The 15,178-nt window shown below is 48.4% G+C and overlaps 2 protein-coding genes across 2 annotated transcripts; one reads left to right on the forward strand and one right to left on the reverse strand.

Annotated features, from left to right (window-relative positions):
• Positions 1 to 4: 4 nt before the first annotated feature.
• LOC145945612 (uncharacterized) lies at positions 5 to 6,647 on the forward strand. The gene is made up of 6 exons (XM_083054668.1): positions 5 to 786; positions 897 to 1,009; positions 3,499 to 4,022; positions 4,180 to 4,459; positions 4,721 to 6,580; positions 6,631 to 6,647. The coding sequence occupies exons 1-6, from the start codon at positions 5 to 7 to the stop codon at positions 6,645 to 6,647; spliced, it is 3,576 nt and encodes a 1,191-aa protein (XP_082910794.1).
• Positions 6,648 to 6,661: 14 nt separating this feature from the next.
• On the reverse strand, positions 6,662 to 7,150 carry LOC145945613 (uncharacterized). Its single transcript, XM_083054669.1, has 2 exons — positions 7,086 to 7,150; positions 6,662 to 6,992 (listed from the first exon to the last, which is right to left on the reverse strand). The coding sequence occupies exons 1-2, from the start codon at positions 7,148 to 7,150 to the stop codon at positions 6,662 to 6,664; spliced, it is 396 nt and encodes a 131-aa protein (XP_082910795.1).
• Between the last annotated feature and the right edge of the window lie 8,028 nt (positions 7,151 to 15,178).

Genomic DNA, 15,178 nt, shown 5'->3' on the forward strand with positions numbered 1-15,178 from the left:
CGCCATGGAGGGTAAGCTAATGGAATTTTTGTCAGCGCAAACGGTGCTAATCAATCAAATGCAACAAAATCAAAATCAAGAGTCAGAAAAGAGCGCTGAGTGTTTGAAGAAAATAGGTGCAACGTTCTCAGAATTAAAAAATCAAATACAGCTGATCGAGACAAACATCCAGAGACCCCCAGGTTCTAGTCAACAAGACACGTCCAAGACACAATTAATACAAAACATACCGTGGCCACAACCCTTGGAAATAGAAGTAGGAGACATTAACGAAAACTTCGATCTTTTCAAAGAAAACTGGGTTGCTTATACAATTGCGTCAGGCATAGACAAATGGGAGCCCCAGGAAGAGATAAGAAAAATAAACATACTTCTATCCATTATAGGCGACAAAGCAAAGAAGAACTTTTCTAATTTTCATCTAACTAAAGCAGAAATGACTTCAACGGAAAGAGTTCTACAGTTAATTGGCGAAAGAATAAAGTCAGATCGAAGTCTACTGTATGACCAATATATGTTCCATTCGTGCAATCAACAGGAAGAGGAATCATTCGACGCTTACTTTATAAGACTAAAGAAGATTCTGGATGTTTGCAAATATAATCAAAACGTGACAGCTGAAGAAATGCTAAGGGATCGATTAGTTTTTGGTATCAAGGATGTTAGTCTAAAAAGAAAGTTCCTAAAAGAAGATCCGACAACTTTAACTCTTGACAAACTAAAGCAAATGTGCAAAGTGAAGGAAGTGACAGATCAACAACTCAAGACACTAGTTCCAGAAGAGAAGTAAGTCAACAAAATAACGGACTACGAAAAAAAAAGCTCTGCAAGTTCTGTGCCAAAGAACATCCCTTCAAGAAAGAATTGTGTTCGGCTTGGGGAAAAACATGCTCTAGTTGTGAAGGAAAGAACCATATCCTCAGGGCATGCAAAAAAGATAATAAAAAGAAATTCTACCAGAAAGATGCAAGAAAGAAAACGAAGAAGAGCAGAAGAGTCAGAAAAATTGGTAAAGAAGACGATAGCGAAGAGGAAGAATCAGAGGAGGAGGAAGAACCTCAAATTCTGAAGATATCAAGAATAAACAAGTTAAAAAAAGAAAAACCATGTAAATTTATAAACGCTCGTTATATATCAAATATGAATGATGAAAATTACATTGGCTATGCGAGCCAAACGTGGATGTCAGTACGTATGCTTCCAATGAAATTAATGTTTTCGTTGGAATTTAATTCATTGTGCACGAGGCACGAATTTTGCTTGGTACTTATGCCAAGACTTTATTTGGGAATAATCTCAATTCGAGATTTAATTTCCCGAATCCCCTCTAACCCCCCTACAGAATTATAGGCGAGAAAAATATAGATCCGAAAGTCGCTGAATCGGGAATCGAACCCGAGACCTTTCGCTTGCCGGGCGACTGCTCTCACCATCTGAGCTATTCAGACCCTTCGATTCTATACTTTTCTTTGCCTTGATAAACAAATTTTTTTTTTTTTTTTTGAAAATAACGCCTTTCTCAGCCGGCGTGAAAGTTAAACCACAGTATATACAGTAGCGCAACTCTCTCGATTTTGTGTTGGCCAAAATGGAGTGCGCATGCGCGAAGTAAGCGAGTTGCCCAGTAGTGCCATCTGAACTTCTCTCTCACTCACTCTTACTTGTTTCGGTCTCTCTCAGTCTCGTTTTTTATAAAAACATTATTTATAGATTATTACTATATGTATTTTTACTATATTATATGTATTATAATATTATTAATTATTATATAAAGTCTCTTTTGCTCTTCTGAGGTTCTTTCTTGTTTGTATCGAGGTGGATCGAGTAGCTGAGGTACAGACAGGTAAAGAATTTGGAAGAAAAAAATAGAGATATTAGGTATATATGTATATATGTATATGCATATTTATAAAAATATTTTTTAAACATTTCTTTGTTTATCATAAATATATAATATGTAATGTAATTTTTAGAATATCTACATTAAATCAACATGTTATTTTTAGGAAAACTAAAATACTTTTAATTTTATTTATTAATAAAATTTGTAATAAATATTTTATATGTGATTTGTAATAAATATTTTATATGTGATTATATTTTTGTTTCATAAATTTTATTTATATACTTCATATTAACATTATTATACAAAAATATATATTTAATAAATATAATTTTTTTATTTTATAAAAATATTGCATTTTATTATTTCTCTTTGTCACTTATTTATAGCGTGCAATTAAATTTTTGTATAATATATAATTTTATTATTTTGATACATATAATTAATAATACTATGATTTTTTTTATAACAATGTATATAGTTAATAATTTTTATATATTATATTTTTTTTTTTTGCCTTTGTCTATTTTAACATTACACACGTCTCATATTATTTATTAATGATACGCTTTAGAAATTTTTATTTATTTTTTAACGTACATATTATTATAATAATTTTTATTTCTTTCTATTTTGTATTATTTTTGTTAAATTATATTATTCTGATATGTTAGTAATGACTGAGTTAGAAAGAGAATGAGTTGGAGAGAGAACAAACAAGAGTGAGCGAGAGAGAAGTTTAGATGGCATTACTGGGCAACTCGCTTATTTCGCACATGCGCACTCCATTTTGGCCAACACTAACTTCAAAGGCGCCGACAGAGAGTTGCGCTACTGTATATACTGTGGTTAAACCATGTGAATTTATAAACGCTCGTTATATATCAAATATGAATGATGAAAATTACATTGGCTATGCGAGCCAAACGTGGATTTCAGTACGTATGCTTCCAATGAAATTAATTTTTTCGTTGGAATTTAATTCATTGTGCACGAGGCACGAATTTTGCTTGGTACTTATGCCAAGACTTTAGACTCGTGCACAATGAATTAAATTCCAACGAAAAAATTAATTTCATTGGAAGCATACGTACTGACATCCACGTTTGGCTCGCATAGCCAATGTAATTTTCATCATTCATATTTGATATATAACGAGCGTTTATAAATTCACATGATTTAACTTTCACGCCGGCTGAGAAAGGCGTTATTTAAAAAAAAAAAAATTTGTTTATCAAGGCAGAGAAAAGTATAGAATCGAAGGGTCTGAATAGCTCAGATGGTGAGAGCAGTCGCCCGGCAAGCGAAAGGTCTCGGGTTCGATTCCCGATTCAGCGACTTTCGGATCTATATTTTTCTCGCCTATAATTCTGTAGGGGGGTTAGAGGGGATTCGGGAAATTAAATCTCGAATTGAGATTATTCCCAAATAAAGTCTTGGCATAAGTACCAAGCAAAATTCGTGCCTCGTGCACAATGAATTAAATTCCAACGAAAAAATTAATTTCATTGGAAGCATACGTACTGACATCCACGTTTGGCTCGCATAGCCAATGTAATTTTCATCATTCATATTAAAAAAAGAAATGAGAAAAGGCCGCGCGAAGTTAAAGCTTAAATTTGGAAGAAAATGGAAAGATGTTTGCTGTGATTTAGACACCTGCTCAGAAGTCAACGTCATAGGCATTAAAAACTACTGCAAACTCATGAAGACATCAAACCCTTCACTCAAGGATACTGAAGATCAATTAAAGGGCTTCGGTGGGGGCCACATTACATCTATGGGAAAAGCAGAAATTCCTTGCCTGCATAAAGGACAAAAGTTTATTATAGTATTTCAGATAGTCGACGTAGACCATGGACCTCTATTATCAGAAAAAGCTTGTCTAACTCTAGGGTTAGTCAAATATTGCTTCAAGATTAATAAAACAGAAGCGAATCAAGCGCTTATTCAGGGCAGAATAAAAGCAGAGGAAATAATAGAAGAGCACAAGTCGATATTCCAAGGATATGGATTAATACCAGAAGAAGTAGAATTAGAAATAGTAGACAGGGAGATAAAACCAGTGGTACAACGAGCTCGAAGAATTCCCATCTGCATACGGAAGGACCTAAAGAAGGAGCTAGAAACACTAGAAAAAGAGAATATCATCAAGCGAGAAACAGGGCCAACAGACTGGGTACATAATATTCTATTAGTAAGAAGGAATAACTGAGAATATGCATCGATCCGGTGCCACTGAATGCAGCTTTGAAACGACCACATTTCCAATTCACCACTTTAGATGAGATTCTCCCAGAGATCGGACGAGCGTGTTCTCTACTGTGGACGCAAAGAAAGGATTCTGGCAAATCAAGTTATCAGAAGAAAGCAGCAAACTCACCACCTTCTGGACACCCTTCGGCAGATACAGATGGATGAGGCTACCATTCGGTATATCCCCAGCTCCGGAGATATTCTCACAGAAAATACAAGAAGTTACATTAGGTCTTAAAGGCATAGAGGTTTTAGCAGACGATATTCTAATATATGGATGTGGCGAGGATATGGAAGAAGCCATAAAAGATCATAATAAGAATTTAGAAGAACCACTAGTCAGACTAAAGAAACATGGCTGTAAACTCAATAGAATTAAATTAGATCTATGTAAAGACTCTGTAAAATTTTTTGGACACGTGCTAACAAGTGACGGCCTTATGCCAGACGAAACAAAAGTCGAGGCAATAAAAAATATGCCAGCGCCACAAAACAAAAAAGATCTACTACATTTCTTAGGAATGACAACATATCTAGGAAGGTTCATAAAAAATCTATCAACGGAAACAGAAGTGCTAAGAAAATTGATCAGAGAAGATACCAACTGACAATGGACCTCAGTGGAAGTCAGAGAATTTGAGAGGATAAAAGCACTAGTAGCTAATATTCATAAACAGCAATACTTCAATCCCCAGCAACCAGTCACGATAGAATGCGACGCAAGCGCGACGGGCCTCGGGGTAGCAGTCTACCAAATGGACCGTGTAGTAGGATACGCTTCAAGGACATTAACACAAACAGAGAGGAACTACGCTCAGATCGAGAAAGAGATGTTAGCCATCGTGTTTGGATGCACCAGATTCGACCAAATAATCGCAGGTAGCGTAAAAACTATAGTAAAAACAGATCATAAACCCTTGATATCAATTTTTAAAAAACCGTTACTTAAAGCACCGAAAAGACTTCAGCTCATGCTAATGACCTTACAGCGATATAATTTAGAAGTACAATTTGTTAAAGGAAAAGAAAACGTAGTGGCCGACACTCTTTCAAGGGCAGCAATAAAAAACGAAAGCACGAACCCGAGGAGGATAGGCAATCGCAGCATCTTTGAAATCGAAAAAGATACTAAGATTTGCCAAATGATTGAGGAAATGAGGAGAGATAGCACAATGCAACGACTAGTCACATATATTACAAAGGGCTGGCCCAGGTACGTACAAGAAGTATATGAAGACTGCAAAATCTACTTTAAATACAAGAATGAATTGTCTACGCAAGCTGGTCTTATTTATAGAAACGACCAAATTGTCATACTGTTCGAACTAAGGAAAACCATGATAGACAAGGCGCACGTCGCACATACAGGCGTGGAAGCCACGCTCAATCTAGCTAGAGATACGATGTTCTGGCCAGGCATGTCAGAACATATAAAGCAAAAAGTACAAAACTGCGAAATCTGCATGGAATTCAGAGACTCTCAACAGAATCCACCCATGCAATCGCACGAGATACCGCAGTCTCCATTCCAGTACATCTCAATGGACGTGTTCTTCGCAGAGTATAAAGGAAAGAAGAGAAAATTCCTCATTACAGTCGATCATTATTCAGACTTCTTCGAACTGGATATCTTGCCCGACATGACAGCAGAGACACTAGTACATACCTGTAAGAAAACATTCAGCAGACACGGTATACCATTCAGAGTATGCAGCGACAATGGCACAAATTTCGAAAACAGGCTAATGCGGAATCTGGGACAAGAATGGGGCTTCGAGTTGGTTACATCGGTTCCAAAGCATCAGCAAGGCAACGGGAAATCAGAAGCAGCTGTAAAAATCGCAAAAAAATTAGTGAAGAAAGCAGAACGAAGCGGACAAGATTTGTGGTATATGTTACTACACTGGAGAAACACGCCTAATAAAATAGGATCAAGCCCCGTACAACGATTATACTCCAGAAGAACGCGTTCAGGAATACCCAGCTCCGTCAGCAGTCTTCAGCCCAGAGTCATGAAAGATGTACCTACGAAAATAGAGTTAAACAAGAGAAAAAGCCAATTCTACTACGATACAAAATCAAAAAATCTACCTGACCTGGAAATAGGTCAACCAATAGCAGTACAAGTACATCCCGATAAAAACAATAACTGGAACAAAGGAATAATAGAAGATAAGTTAAGTAAGAGGGATTATATCGTAGAAGTGGACGGCGCAAAATATCGAAGGAATTTAGTACATATCAAACCATTTTCCAACGAGAATCAGAGGGAGACAATTCCGGAATCGATAAATGGAGCAAATCTAGAAGACACACCTTCTGTTAATCCCAGCCCAAATTCGACGAATAACACAACCATAGATAACGAATGTATGCAGACCCAGGAAGAAGACAACAAATTAGAGGAAACAGATCCTGACAAAACCTTGGCAAAAACACTATCTGGAAGAGAACCTAAAACAAAACAAAAATTTGCAAAAAGTAAGTAAAACTTATCTTGAAACTTTAACCTTTTTGTCATACAATTTCAGGTCTGATCTTACCGTAATCACCAACTTCCACTCACGTAAAGCAATAGTTGGCATCACAACATGCCATCAACACTATACTAAAATATTTTTTATAATTGAAGTTTTCTGAACCACTAAGTAGAGGGCATTTAATACGGACATGTTTTCCATCAATAGAACCGACACAATTAGGCATATTCCAACGATTGTAAAAATGTTCTGCAATTTCATTCCACTTTTCAACTGAAGGTGCTGCAAGGACTAAAGGGGATAGAGTTTCCCAAATACATTCACAGGTCTCGTGTATGACTTTATAAATGGTTGAAGCACCAATCCTATAGTATTTTGATAAATACTTGGGACTGTCACCAGATGCCAGATAGCTGTAACAACAAAACAACACAGAAAAATGTACAATATGAAATATAATATTTATTAAGATTATACTATATTGATTATAGTATATTGATATTAACCTTAAAGTCACAGCTAAGCGTAGTCTTGCAGGCAGAGGTTTTCTTAAACTTTTCTTTTGTAGCATTGGGCCAACCAAGGAGAGAAGATAATCAAATTGCATTCTGTTCATTCTAGGGTACTTTCCGATTCACGCATGATGCGCATGAAGTGACAGAGAATCTATAATATGTGACATGAACTATAGATTTTCTGTCACTTCATGCGCATCATGCGTGAATCGGAAAGTACCCCTAGTATATTCGAAACATTGTTCCTCATCCGTAAGTACAACTCTTTGAACATATTATTATAAATGCCTTGCTGTGCCCTTTGCTGGTTAATGTATCTTACCCACCACCTTCTTCGATTTCTTTTTTGTAAATATGTGTATAAAAGCACATTACATAAATGAGTCAAGCTCAAGATAACGGGTAATATTTCATTATTCATTTTCAAACACTGCATAAAAGACACTGCATAACAAGCACAACACAACATAACCTACTAACGTTGATATGTCGATGTTTTCTGCTACCATTTCATTGGTTCTTACGTCTTACGACTCGGGCAATTGTATACCGTCATGTTGTAAGAGAATTTATTATAGCTTAAGCCTAGTCTACAATAGAGTCGTAAGATCGTAAACGTAAGAAATTGACCAATCACAGACGATTATTCTCCTCGAATTCAACTGTGATTGGTCAATTTCTTACGTTTACGACCTTACGACTCTATTGTAGACTAGGCTTTAAGGCTCCTCCCCCGTTGTCCGCCACCTTGGCGTGGTGGGGGAGCTCACCCTTCGCAAGGGGATAGCCTTGCGAGGGGTGCCAAGAGCGGACAGTGCCTCATATCTTGAGGCCCCCGGTTTCGGGGGGCTTCCCCCAGTTTCTGGGGATTTCTCCTGGACCGTGGGAGTCTTCTCACGGTCTGGGGGAACGGGGCCCACTTCCCCGTCAGAGCCTTGGCTCGTAGGTGGTAAGGGATGGCGACCCGGAATTCAAACGCCCGGTGGCATGGCACCGTTAGGAGAGGGCATGGCACGGCGCTTCGGCGCTTGCCCTCCCGCCATGCAGTCTGCGGCCTCGGCCGCCGGGGTGCTATTCCGTGTCTCTGGGGGGGATATTTTCTGGGGTTATTCCCGGGGGTGTTCCCCCCGGGGTCTCGGGGTGGGGCTTTTTGTGCGACGGGGGCCGCAGGGGGAGGGGACCAGGCGTGACTACCCGAGGGGCATTGCCCGGAGGGAGTCACGGCGGTCAGTCGCCGGGGCCGCTCGGACGTTTCCGAGGTAGAGCCCCAGGGTGCCGGTTGGGGGTCTCCAGGCTGGGTAGCCTGGGTCCCCGTCCCAGCGTCCCTGGGGCTGCCGTTCCCGGGCCACTCGGACATATTCCGAGTTCGGGCCGGGGCGGCGGAGTAGGCCACGCGTGGTTACCCGAGGGGCTTTGCCCGGAGGGGTTACCCAAGGGGCATTGCCCGGAGGGTGCCACGCGGGTCTGCCGCTGGGGCCGCTCGGACGTTTCCGAGGCGGGGCCCGGCGGCCAGAGTTCGTACTCCTGGCTGGTCGGGACCGTTTCAGTTCCGAAGCGGCCGGTCAGGAGAAGGTGTGTCCCTTCCACCGGACGTGATTACCGGTGGGGGGACGGCTGGTCGCCACGGCGTGTAGGGCAGGGCCGGGGAGCGGCGACCCTGTCCGAAGCGTCCGTGGGGCCCCCCGGGTAGCGCCACCCGCTGCGGTACCCCCGTTGTCGGAGGCGGGGGTCTCCTGAAAGCCCGTGTTGGCGTTAAAACTCACACGGGTGAGTAAGGGGCTCGGGGTCTGGCCGGGGTGCGGTATCCCCCCGGCCAATGACGTATGTCCCCTCCCCGGGGGAACTTGGGGCCCGGCCTTGGGGTGTGGCCGGTCATGTTTCGGGGCACCCCTTGGCCGGTGGGGGTATACCCTGGGGGACGGAGCCGCAGCGGGACCGTGGGATCAAACACAATGAATGATATCAAAACAAGTACTGTTAAGGAGACGGAGAAGGAGAGAGGAGGGTTAGCACGGAGGAATAGACCAGGTCCTCTGTCGACGAAAGGACCCCGTGTAACAGAGATCAGGGAGGTCTCTGTTCGGTTAAGGCGGGAAGACGCGGAGGCGGTGTCAGGTCCATCGGGCCTGCAGGAGCAGGACCTGATGCCGGGCAGGCAGGCGGTCACATTATGTGACTACCTGCCTGAAACATTGAGGGAATCGCTTCCAAAGAAGCGCAAACAAGGCCGATCGGAGTCCACTGGGGACTACGGACGCCTTAAGGTGCGCAAGGGTCAAGAGGCGGAGCAAAGGGAAGAGGAGGAAGAGCGAAGAATGTTTGACCCCACCGCTCCAGATACGAACAGCCAGGCGTGGAAGCGACTCGACAACAAGGTCGCAATACGTCTGGATGAGATGAGGGACTCCCCTGTGCTGGATGTTGCGTCCCAAGCACTAGACTGCGCTACGGTGCTAAAGCAGATTGCTACAAAGTGTAGCAAGATGGAAGGCACCGTGCGCAAAGAGGTCGGGGAGGCTGCTTGCACTTTGCAAGCAGCGCTGCACACTCTGTCGGTACGCGTCTCGAACACAGAGACGATGAGCATAATTGCGGAAGGGGAGAGTGAGATCGAGACCCTCAGGAGACAGATCCAAAAATTGAGGGTTGAAAATCTACGTCTCCGCAACCGGGAAAAGGAAATCCTGGAATTGAAGGGAAGAAGGGCGATAGGAGCCAAGACGATGCAGGTCCAGCCCGCGGGAAAGGAGCAGTCTCAATCGGTTGGGGAAACCAAACAGGCTGCGAGGAAAGAGGAAATAGGGCGAAAGCCCTATATAAACTTCATGCCCGACGTGAAAGACATGCCAGATATACCGGACATGTCGAGCGCGGAGGGCATGGACATAGAAATGGAAGTGGAGAGCGAGGATATGTACCCTCAAGCCCAAGCTCCGGCGATAAGACCCCCCATTAAGGGTGTTGTTAAAGACCTGGGGAGAATTTACCCGCCGGGTGTGGTTTCGGAAGAGAGCCGTCGAATATACGACGTGCTCTCTCTTAAAATCGAGAAGCTTCTCGACAGGAGAAGCAGAGTAGGAAGGGGCGGTGTTGCCCCGCAGGATCAACCTCTCCCACAAGAGGAAGAGGTCTCCCCCCCCGGCGGCCCGCAGTACACCGCGGCAGCAAAGGCCGTGGTCCCTGTACGGCCGCCGGAGGGAGGAAAGAAGGGGAAGAAGCCTCAAACACAAGGAGGACAGCGGCCCACAGCAAATAAGGCTGTGGGTCCTGTGCGGCCAGCCAAGGATGAGGCATCAAGGAAAGGGAAGGAGAAGCCGGCCCAACAACAACAAAAAGCGCGACAGGCAATGGTGGTGACGGGAACCGTCAACCCACCCAAGAAAGGGGAAACTGCGGTCTGTAAACCGCAGCGACCAGGGGCGTCCTCTGTACAAACCCCTCAAATCCCTCAGCCACCTTCACAGGGCCAAGGGGCCTGGGTGAAGGTTGTTGGTAGAAGGGAAAAGAGGGGACAGCGGGCAAACACCGCCCAGCCCGCTAATCCTCCAATAAAGGCGACCGGCAAGACCCAAGCCTCCCCCCCTCTGAAACAGAGTGGTAAGGGGATGGCGGTCACAAAGGCCGGTGCAGGGAGGAAGAAGAGGAATGCCTCACGGACGGCTGCGATCACAATCACATGCCCAGAGGGACAGTACGCAGAAACTGTGAGGCAAGCCCGCCAAGCAGTAAACTTGGAGGAATTAGAAATAAAGGACGTAAAGGTCCGCCGAGCGGCTACCGGCGCCCTGGTTTATGAAATACCAGGGCAGAACAAGGCCGCGAAGGCGGACCTTTTCGCGGATAAACTCCGCGAGGCCCTAAAAGATAAAGAGGGAGTTAGGGTCGCGCGCCCCTCCAAAAAGGGGGAGATTAGAGTCCGCGGACTAGATGAGTCAGCCACCGTGGAAGAGGTGGTGGCAGAAGTCGTTAGGCTTGGGGGCTGCCAGACCTCAGAGGTCAAGGCAGGAGAGATCAAATCCCCCCCCAAGTCTATGGGAACCCTATGGGTTCAATGCCCACTGATGGCGGCCAACAAGGTGGCCGCCATCGGGAAAATTAAAGTGGGATGGGTGGTTGCGCCGGTGGACGCCCTTAAAGCTAGACCCCTGCAGTGCCACCGCTGCTTACAGCGCAGGCATGTGCAGGCGGCCTGCACAAGCGGCGCAGACCGGCGGGGTGCCTGTTATAACTGCGGCGCACAGGGCCATAAGGCCAGTGAGTGCGTCGCACAGATGAGGTGCCCCCTATGCGCCGAGCAGGGTCTGCCGGCCAACCACCGAGTGGGTGGGGACTCCTGCCACCCAAAAAGAAAACCAAAGGGTGGCAGGATCAACCCAAGTGTGAGCGTTGGCGCCAAAGCGGCGCCAACGCCCAAGAAAGCGGAATCCGGAGGCGACAAGTCCCCCCCGGTACCAATGGACGTCGTGGAGGAAACGGAATCCCCCAAGCCTCAGAGAAAACTGAGATCAAGGGGGGCTCCCATAAAAGGAGCGGGAAAAGCCGCAGCAGCAGCAGCGGACAGGGTGGCTCCCGCGGTGCCGGAGCCACCCAAAGGAGGAAAGGAGGCAGTGGCAGCAGCAGCGGCAGCCGTAGTGGCTCCCGCGGTGCCGGAGCCACTGATGAAGGTTGTTATGGAGGAGGCTGACTTAATAGCGCTATGAATGTCACTCTCCTCCAGGCAAATTTAAACCACTGCAGGGGAGCGCAGGACCTGTTTATGCAGACCCTCCTGGAATGGAATTGCGGATTAGGGATCGCCTCCGAGCCTTACCAAGTGCCGGGCAGCCACCCATGTTGGGCGGCCAATGGTAATGGTTCGGTGGCGGTCACGTGGAGGGACGTGAACGCTCCCCTCCCTGCACTAAAATCGGGGAGGGGGCCGTTCACGTCTCAGTAGAATGGGGGCCCATCGTGGTCGTTGCGTGCTATCTGTCTTCAAACATGGACTCTGCACAGTATGAGCAGTTGCTGGATGGGGCCTTTGTCAGAGGCAGGCTGCCCTGTCCGGTGATTGTGGCGGGAGACTTCAATGCGAAATCAGCGCGTTGGGGCTCCCGCCGCACCGATAGGAGAGGCAGAGTCCTGGAGGACTGGGCGGCGGCACTCGGCCTGTGTTTGATAAACACAGGCACTCTCCCTAAATTCAGACCCATGGGGGCGCCCATACAAATTAGTTATGAATAAACTAAGATATTGGGCGCCCTCGGTGACGGAATCCCTGGATCCCCAGGTCCTCGAAGACATAGTGTCCACACTATTTCCGAGGGTTCCCCAAGAACCGATACGTTCGGGGGGGCCCGACGAGTGGCACGAGGACCTTGGGGTGACAGGGGATGAAATAGCCGGGATCGCCAAGAGGCTGAGGGCAAGAGGAAATAAAGCCCCCGGCCCGGATGGCGTTCCCGGTAGGGTCTGGATAATCGCTCTGGACATCCTATCCGGGTTTATGAGACATCTCTTCACGGGATGCCTACGGGAGAGTTATTTCTCCCCAGTCTGGGAGAGGGCTAACTTAGTCCTCATCCCAAAGGGGGGCAGGCCTGCGGGAACTCCCTCGGCATACAGGCCCATTTGTCTGCTGGACGAGGCGGGGAAGATGCTGGAAAGAATCATCAACCGCCTCGTTCGGCACCTTAAGGAAGTGGGGCCCGACCTCCACGAGGACCAGTTCGGATTCCGCGAGGGACGCTCGACGACGGACGCCATTCTGAAGGTCAGATCCTTCGTGGAATCCGTGACTGAAGAGGGGGGGGGGGTGTTGGTGGCTGTGTCTTTGGACATAGTTAACGCCTTCAATACTCTCCCCTGGGGTAGGGTCATGGACGTGATGGAGTACCATCGCGTCCCTGACTATCTCGTGGGGGTCATAGGGTCCTACTTTCAAAGTAGGGGCCTAGGGTACCGTAACAAAGAAGGTACCCATTGCCAGAGGGAGATGTACTGCGGGGTCCCGCAGGGGTCAGTCTTAGGCCCCCTGCTGTGGGACCTCGCGTACGACCGTGTATTGAGGTCTGCCCTCCCCCCCCGGCAGTAAGGTCGTCTGCTACGCAGACGACACGCTAGTACTGGCCGGGGGAAAGGACTGGGGGGAAGCAAGGATATTGGCAGAGATGGCAGTGGCATGCGCCGTGCGTGCCATAAAGGGCATGGGTCTAGGAGTGGCCCCTCGGAAAACCGAGGCGGCCTTCTTTCACGATGGTACACGTGGAAGACCTCCGATGGCCCATGTCCAAGTGGACGGTGTCCCCGTCCGGCTGGGTCCCAACATTAAATACTTGGGACTACTGCTGGACGGAACTTGGGGCTTTAAGGATCACTTCGATCATTTGGCCATAAAGGTAGATAAGGTGGCGACGGCTTTAAGTCGTTTGCTGCCAAACCTGGGAGGGCCGGATGATCGAGTGCGTCGACTCTACGCGAACACAGTCAATTCCGTGGCGCTCTACGGAGCGCCAGTCTGGGCGGACGCCGCGATGGCCACCAGACGCATCAAGGATACGCTAAGGCGTGTCCAGCGAAGGGTGGCCATTCGCGTCGTCCGGGGATATAGGACTGTGTCGCATGCGGCGGCCATAACTCTGGCGGGGATGCCCCTCATGGAGCTCGTGGCTGACATGTATGCTGGAGTATACCAGCGTCAGCGCGAGCTCCGTGAAATGGGGATGCAAGTGACTGTCAGGGTTAAGGGCATTCTCAGGCTCCAAGCCCGGCGACAAATGACAGGGAAGTTTGATGAGTACCTGTCAAATGTGCCCCATACAAATTCGGGGCACAAGGTCGTCGGGGCCGTGAGGCCTAGACTGGAAGAGTGGATGGAGAGGTCTCACGGCGGGACATCGTTTCACACTACACAGGTGTTCACCGGACACGGATGTTTCGGTGAATATCTGTGTAAAATTGGGAAAGAACGCACGGCGCAGTGCCATCACTGCGGGGAGGACCAGGACTCCGCGCAACACACCTTGGAGTTCTGCCCTGCATGGGCAGAGGAGCGCGGAGTCCTGGTCAACATCATAGGAGAGGACTTGCATCTGCCCAACGTTGTTGGGCAGATGCTGGTAGACGACGAAAAGTGGAGGGCGGTCTCCTCCTTCTGCTTCAAGGTTATGACGCAGAAGGAGGAGGCAGAGAGGGAGCGGGAGAGACGGGGGAGACGGGGTAGGCAAACGCTTACCCCTGAATCCCGTGAAGAAAGGGACGACCCCACCTGGGTGCCCCGGCGAGGAAGGGCTGAGGGGGCGCGGGGAAGGGGTGGTGCCCGTGGTGGAGGGGGCGGCGGCGGCGGCGGCCCGCCAAGGCGAGGTCGCGGTGGCGGACCACCTCGTCGCCGAACAAGGAGACGCCCCCCTGATGGGTTGAACTAAGCGGGATGGATGCTGGGCGAGGGGCGCTGTGCCCCCCGCCCGATGGTGGAGTAAGGGAGGAGTAGCCGGGCGAGGGGCGCTGTGCCCCCCTCGCCCTGCGCAAAGACAGAGTAGGGCGGAGACGGGTGTCGCCTGGCTAGCGGCCGCTCGGCGTAAGCCCTGCGGCCGGGAGTCGGGCGGCATCCGTTCCCGCCCCTGCCGAGTTCCCGATGGTCGAATCCCGTAAAGGGAGGGAACCGCGGCCATGGGCCGCGGGGACCACAAGGGCTCACTAGGAGCCCCATTGCACGTGGTCCCCCGGGTAGGGACGCGGCAGGGGCGGCCCTCTCACCGGTGTCTTAGAGCGCCGGTGGGAGGGCACTACTGCCTGCGGGAGGGTTCCTCCCCCTTCTGGGGGGGAACTCTCAGGAGAAGAGCTCCCGGAGCGTCGGCCGGATCTCTCATCCCTTTAGGGAGAGAGAGGGGGCCCCGTTCCGGGAGCGGGGGGTGGCGGCTCGAGCGGGAACTCTCGAGCCGTGACCCCGCCCCCAAACTTTTTGGGAGGGCGCGGCGTGGGGGCGGTGCCCCCCTGCGCCGCAACCGGGAAGGCCCGCACGATGTGTTCGCGGGGGGGAGTATCTTCCTCACGGGGAAGATGCTCCCCAAGAAGGTAAGGCCAGGGGATGGCAAGAAGTAATGCTC

Source organism: Prenolepis imparis, unplaced genomic scaffold (genome assembly GCF_030444845.1).
Source record: "Prenolepis imparis isolate NDT839.2.m4 unplaced genomic scaffold, iyPreImpa1.0 SCAF_14, whole genome shotgun sequence".
NCBI classification, from domain to species: domain Eukaryota; kingdom Metazoa; phylum Arthropoda; class Insecta; order Hymenoptera; family Formicidae; genus Prenolepis; species Prenolepis imparis.

Excerpts from the sequence above, each read along its gene's own strand:
- LOC145945612 (XM_083054668.1), top strand. The coding sequence starts at position 5 with ATGGAGGGTAAGCTAATGGAATTTTTGTCAGCGCAAACGGTGCTAATC. Across the intron at positions 787-896 it reads ACACTAGTTCCAGAAGAGAA|TTGTGAAGGAAAGAACCATA; the intron begins GTAAGTCAACAA and ends AACATGCTCTAG. Across the intron at positions 4,023-4,179 it reads AAACAGGGCCAACAGACTGG|AAAGGATTCTGGCAAATCAA; the intron begins GTACATAATATT and ends GTGGACGCAAAG.
- LOC145945613 (XM_083054669.1), bottom strand. The coding sequence starts at position 7,150 with ATGCTACAAAAGAAAAGTTTAAGAAAACCTCTGCCTGCAAGACTACGC. Across the intron at positions 6,993-7,085 it reads CGCTTAGCTGTGACTTTAAG|CTATCTGGCATCTGGTGACA; the intron begins GTTAATATCAAT and ends TTGTTGTTACAG.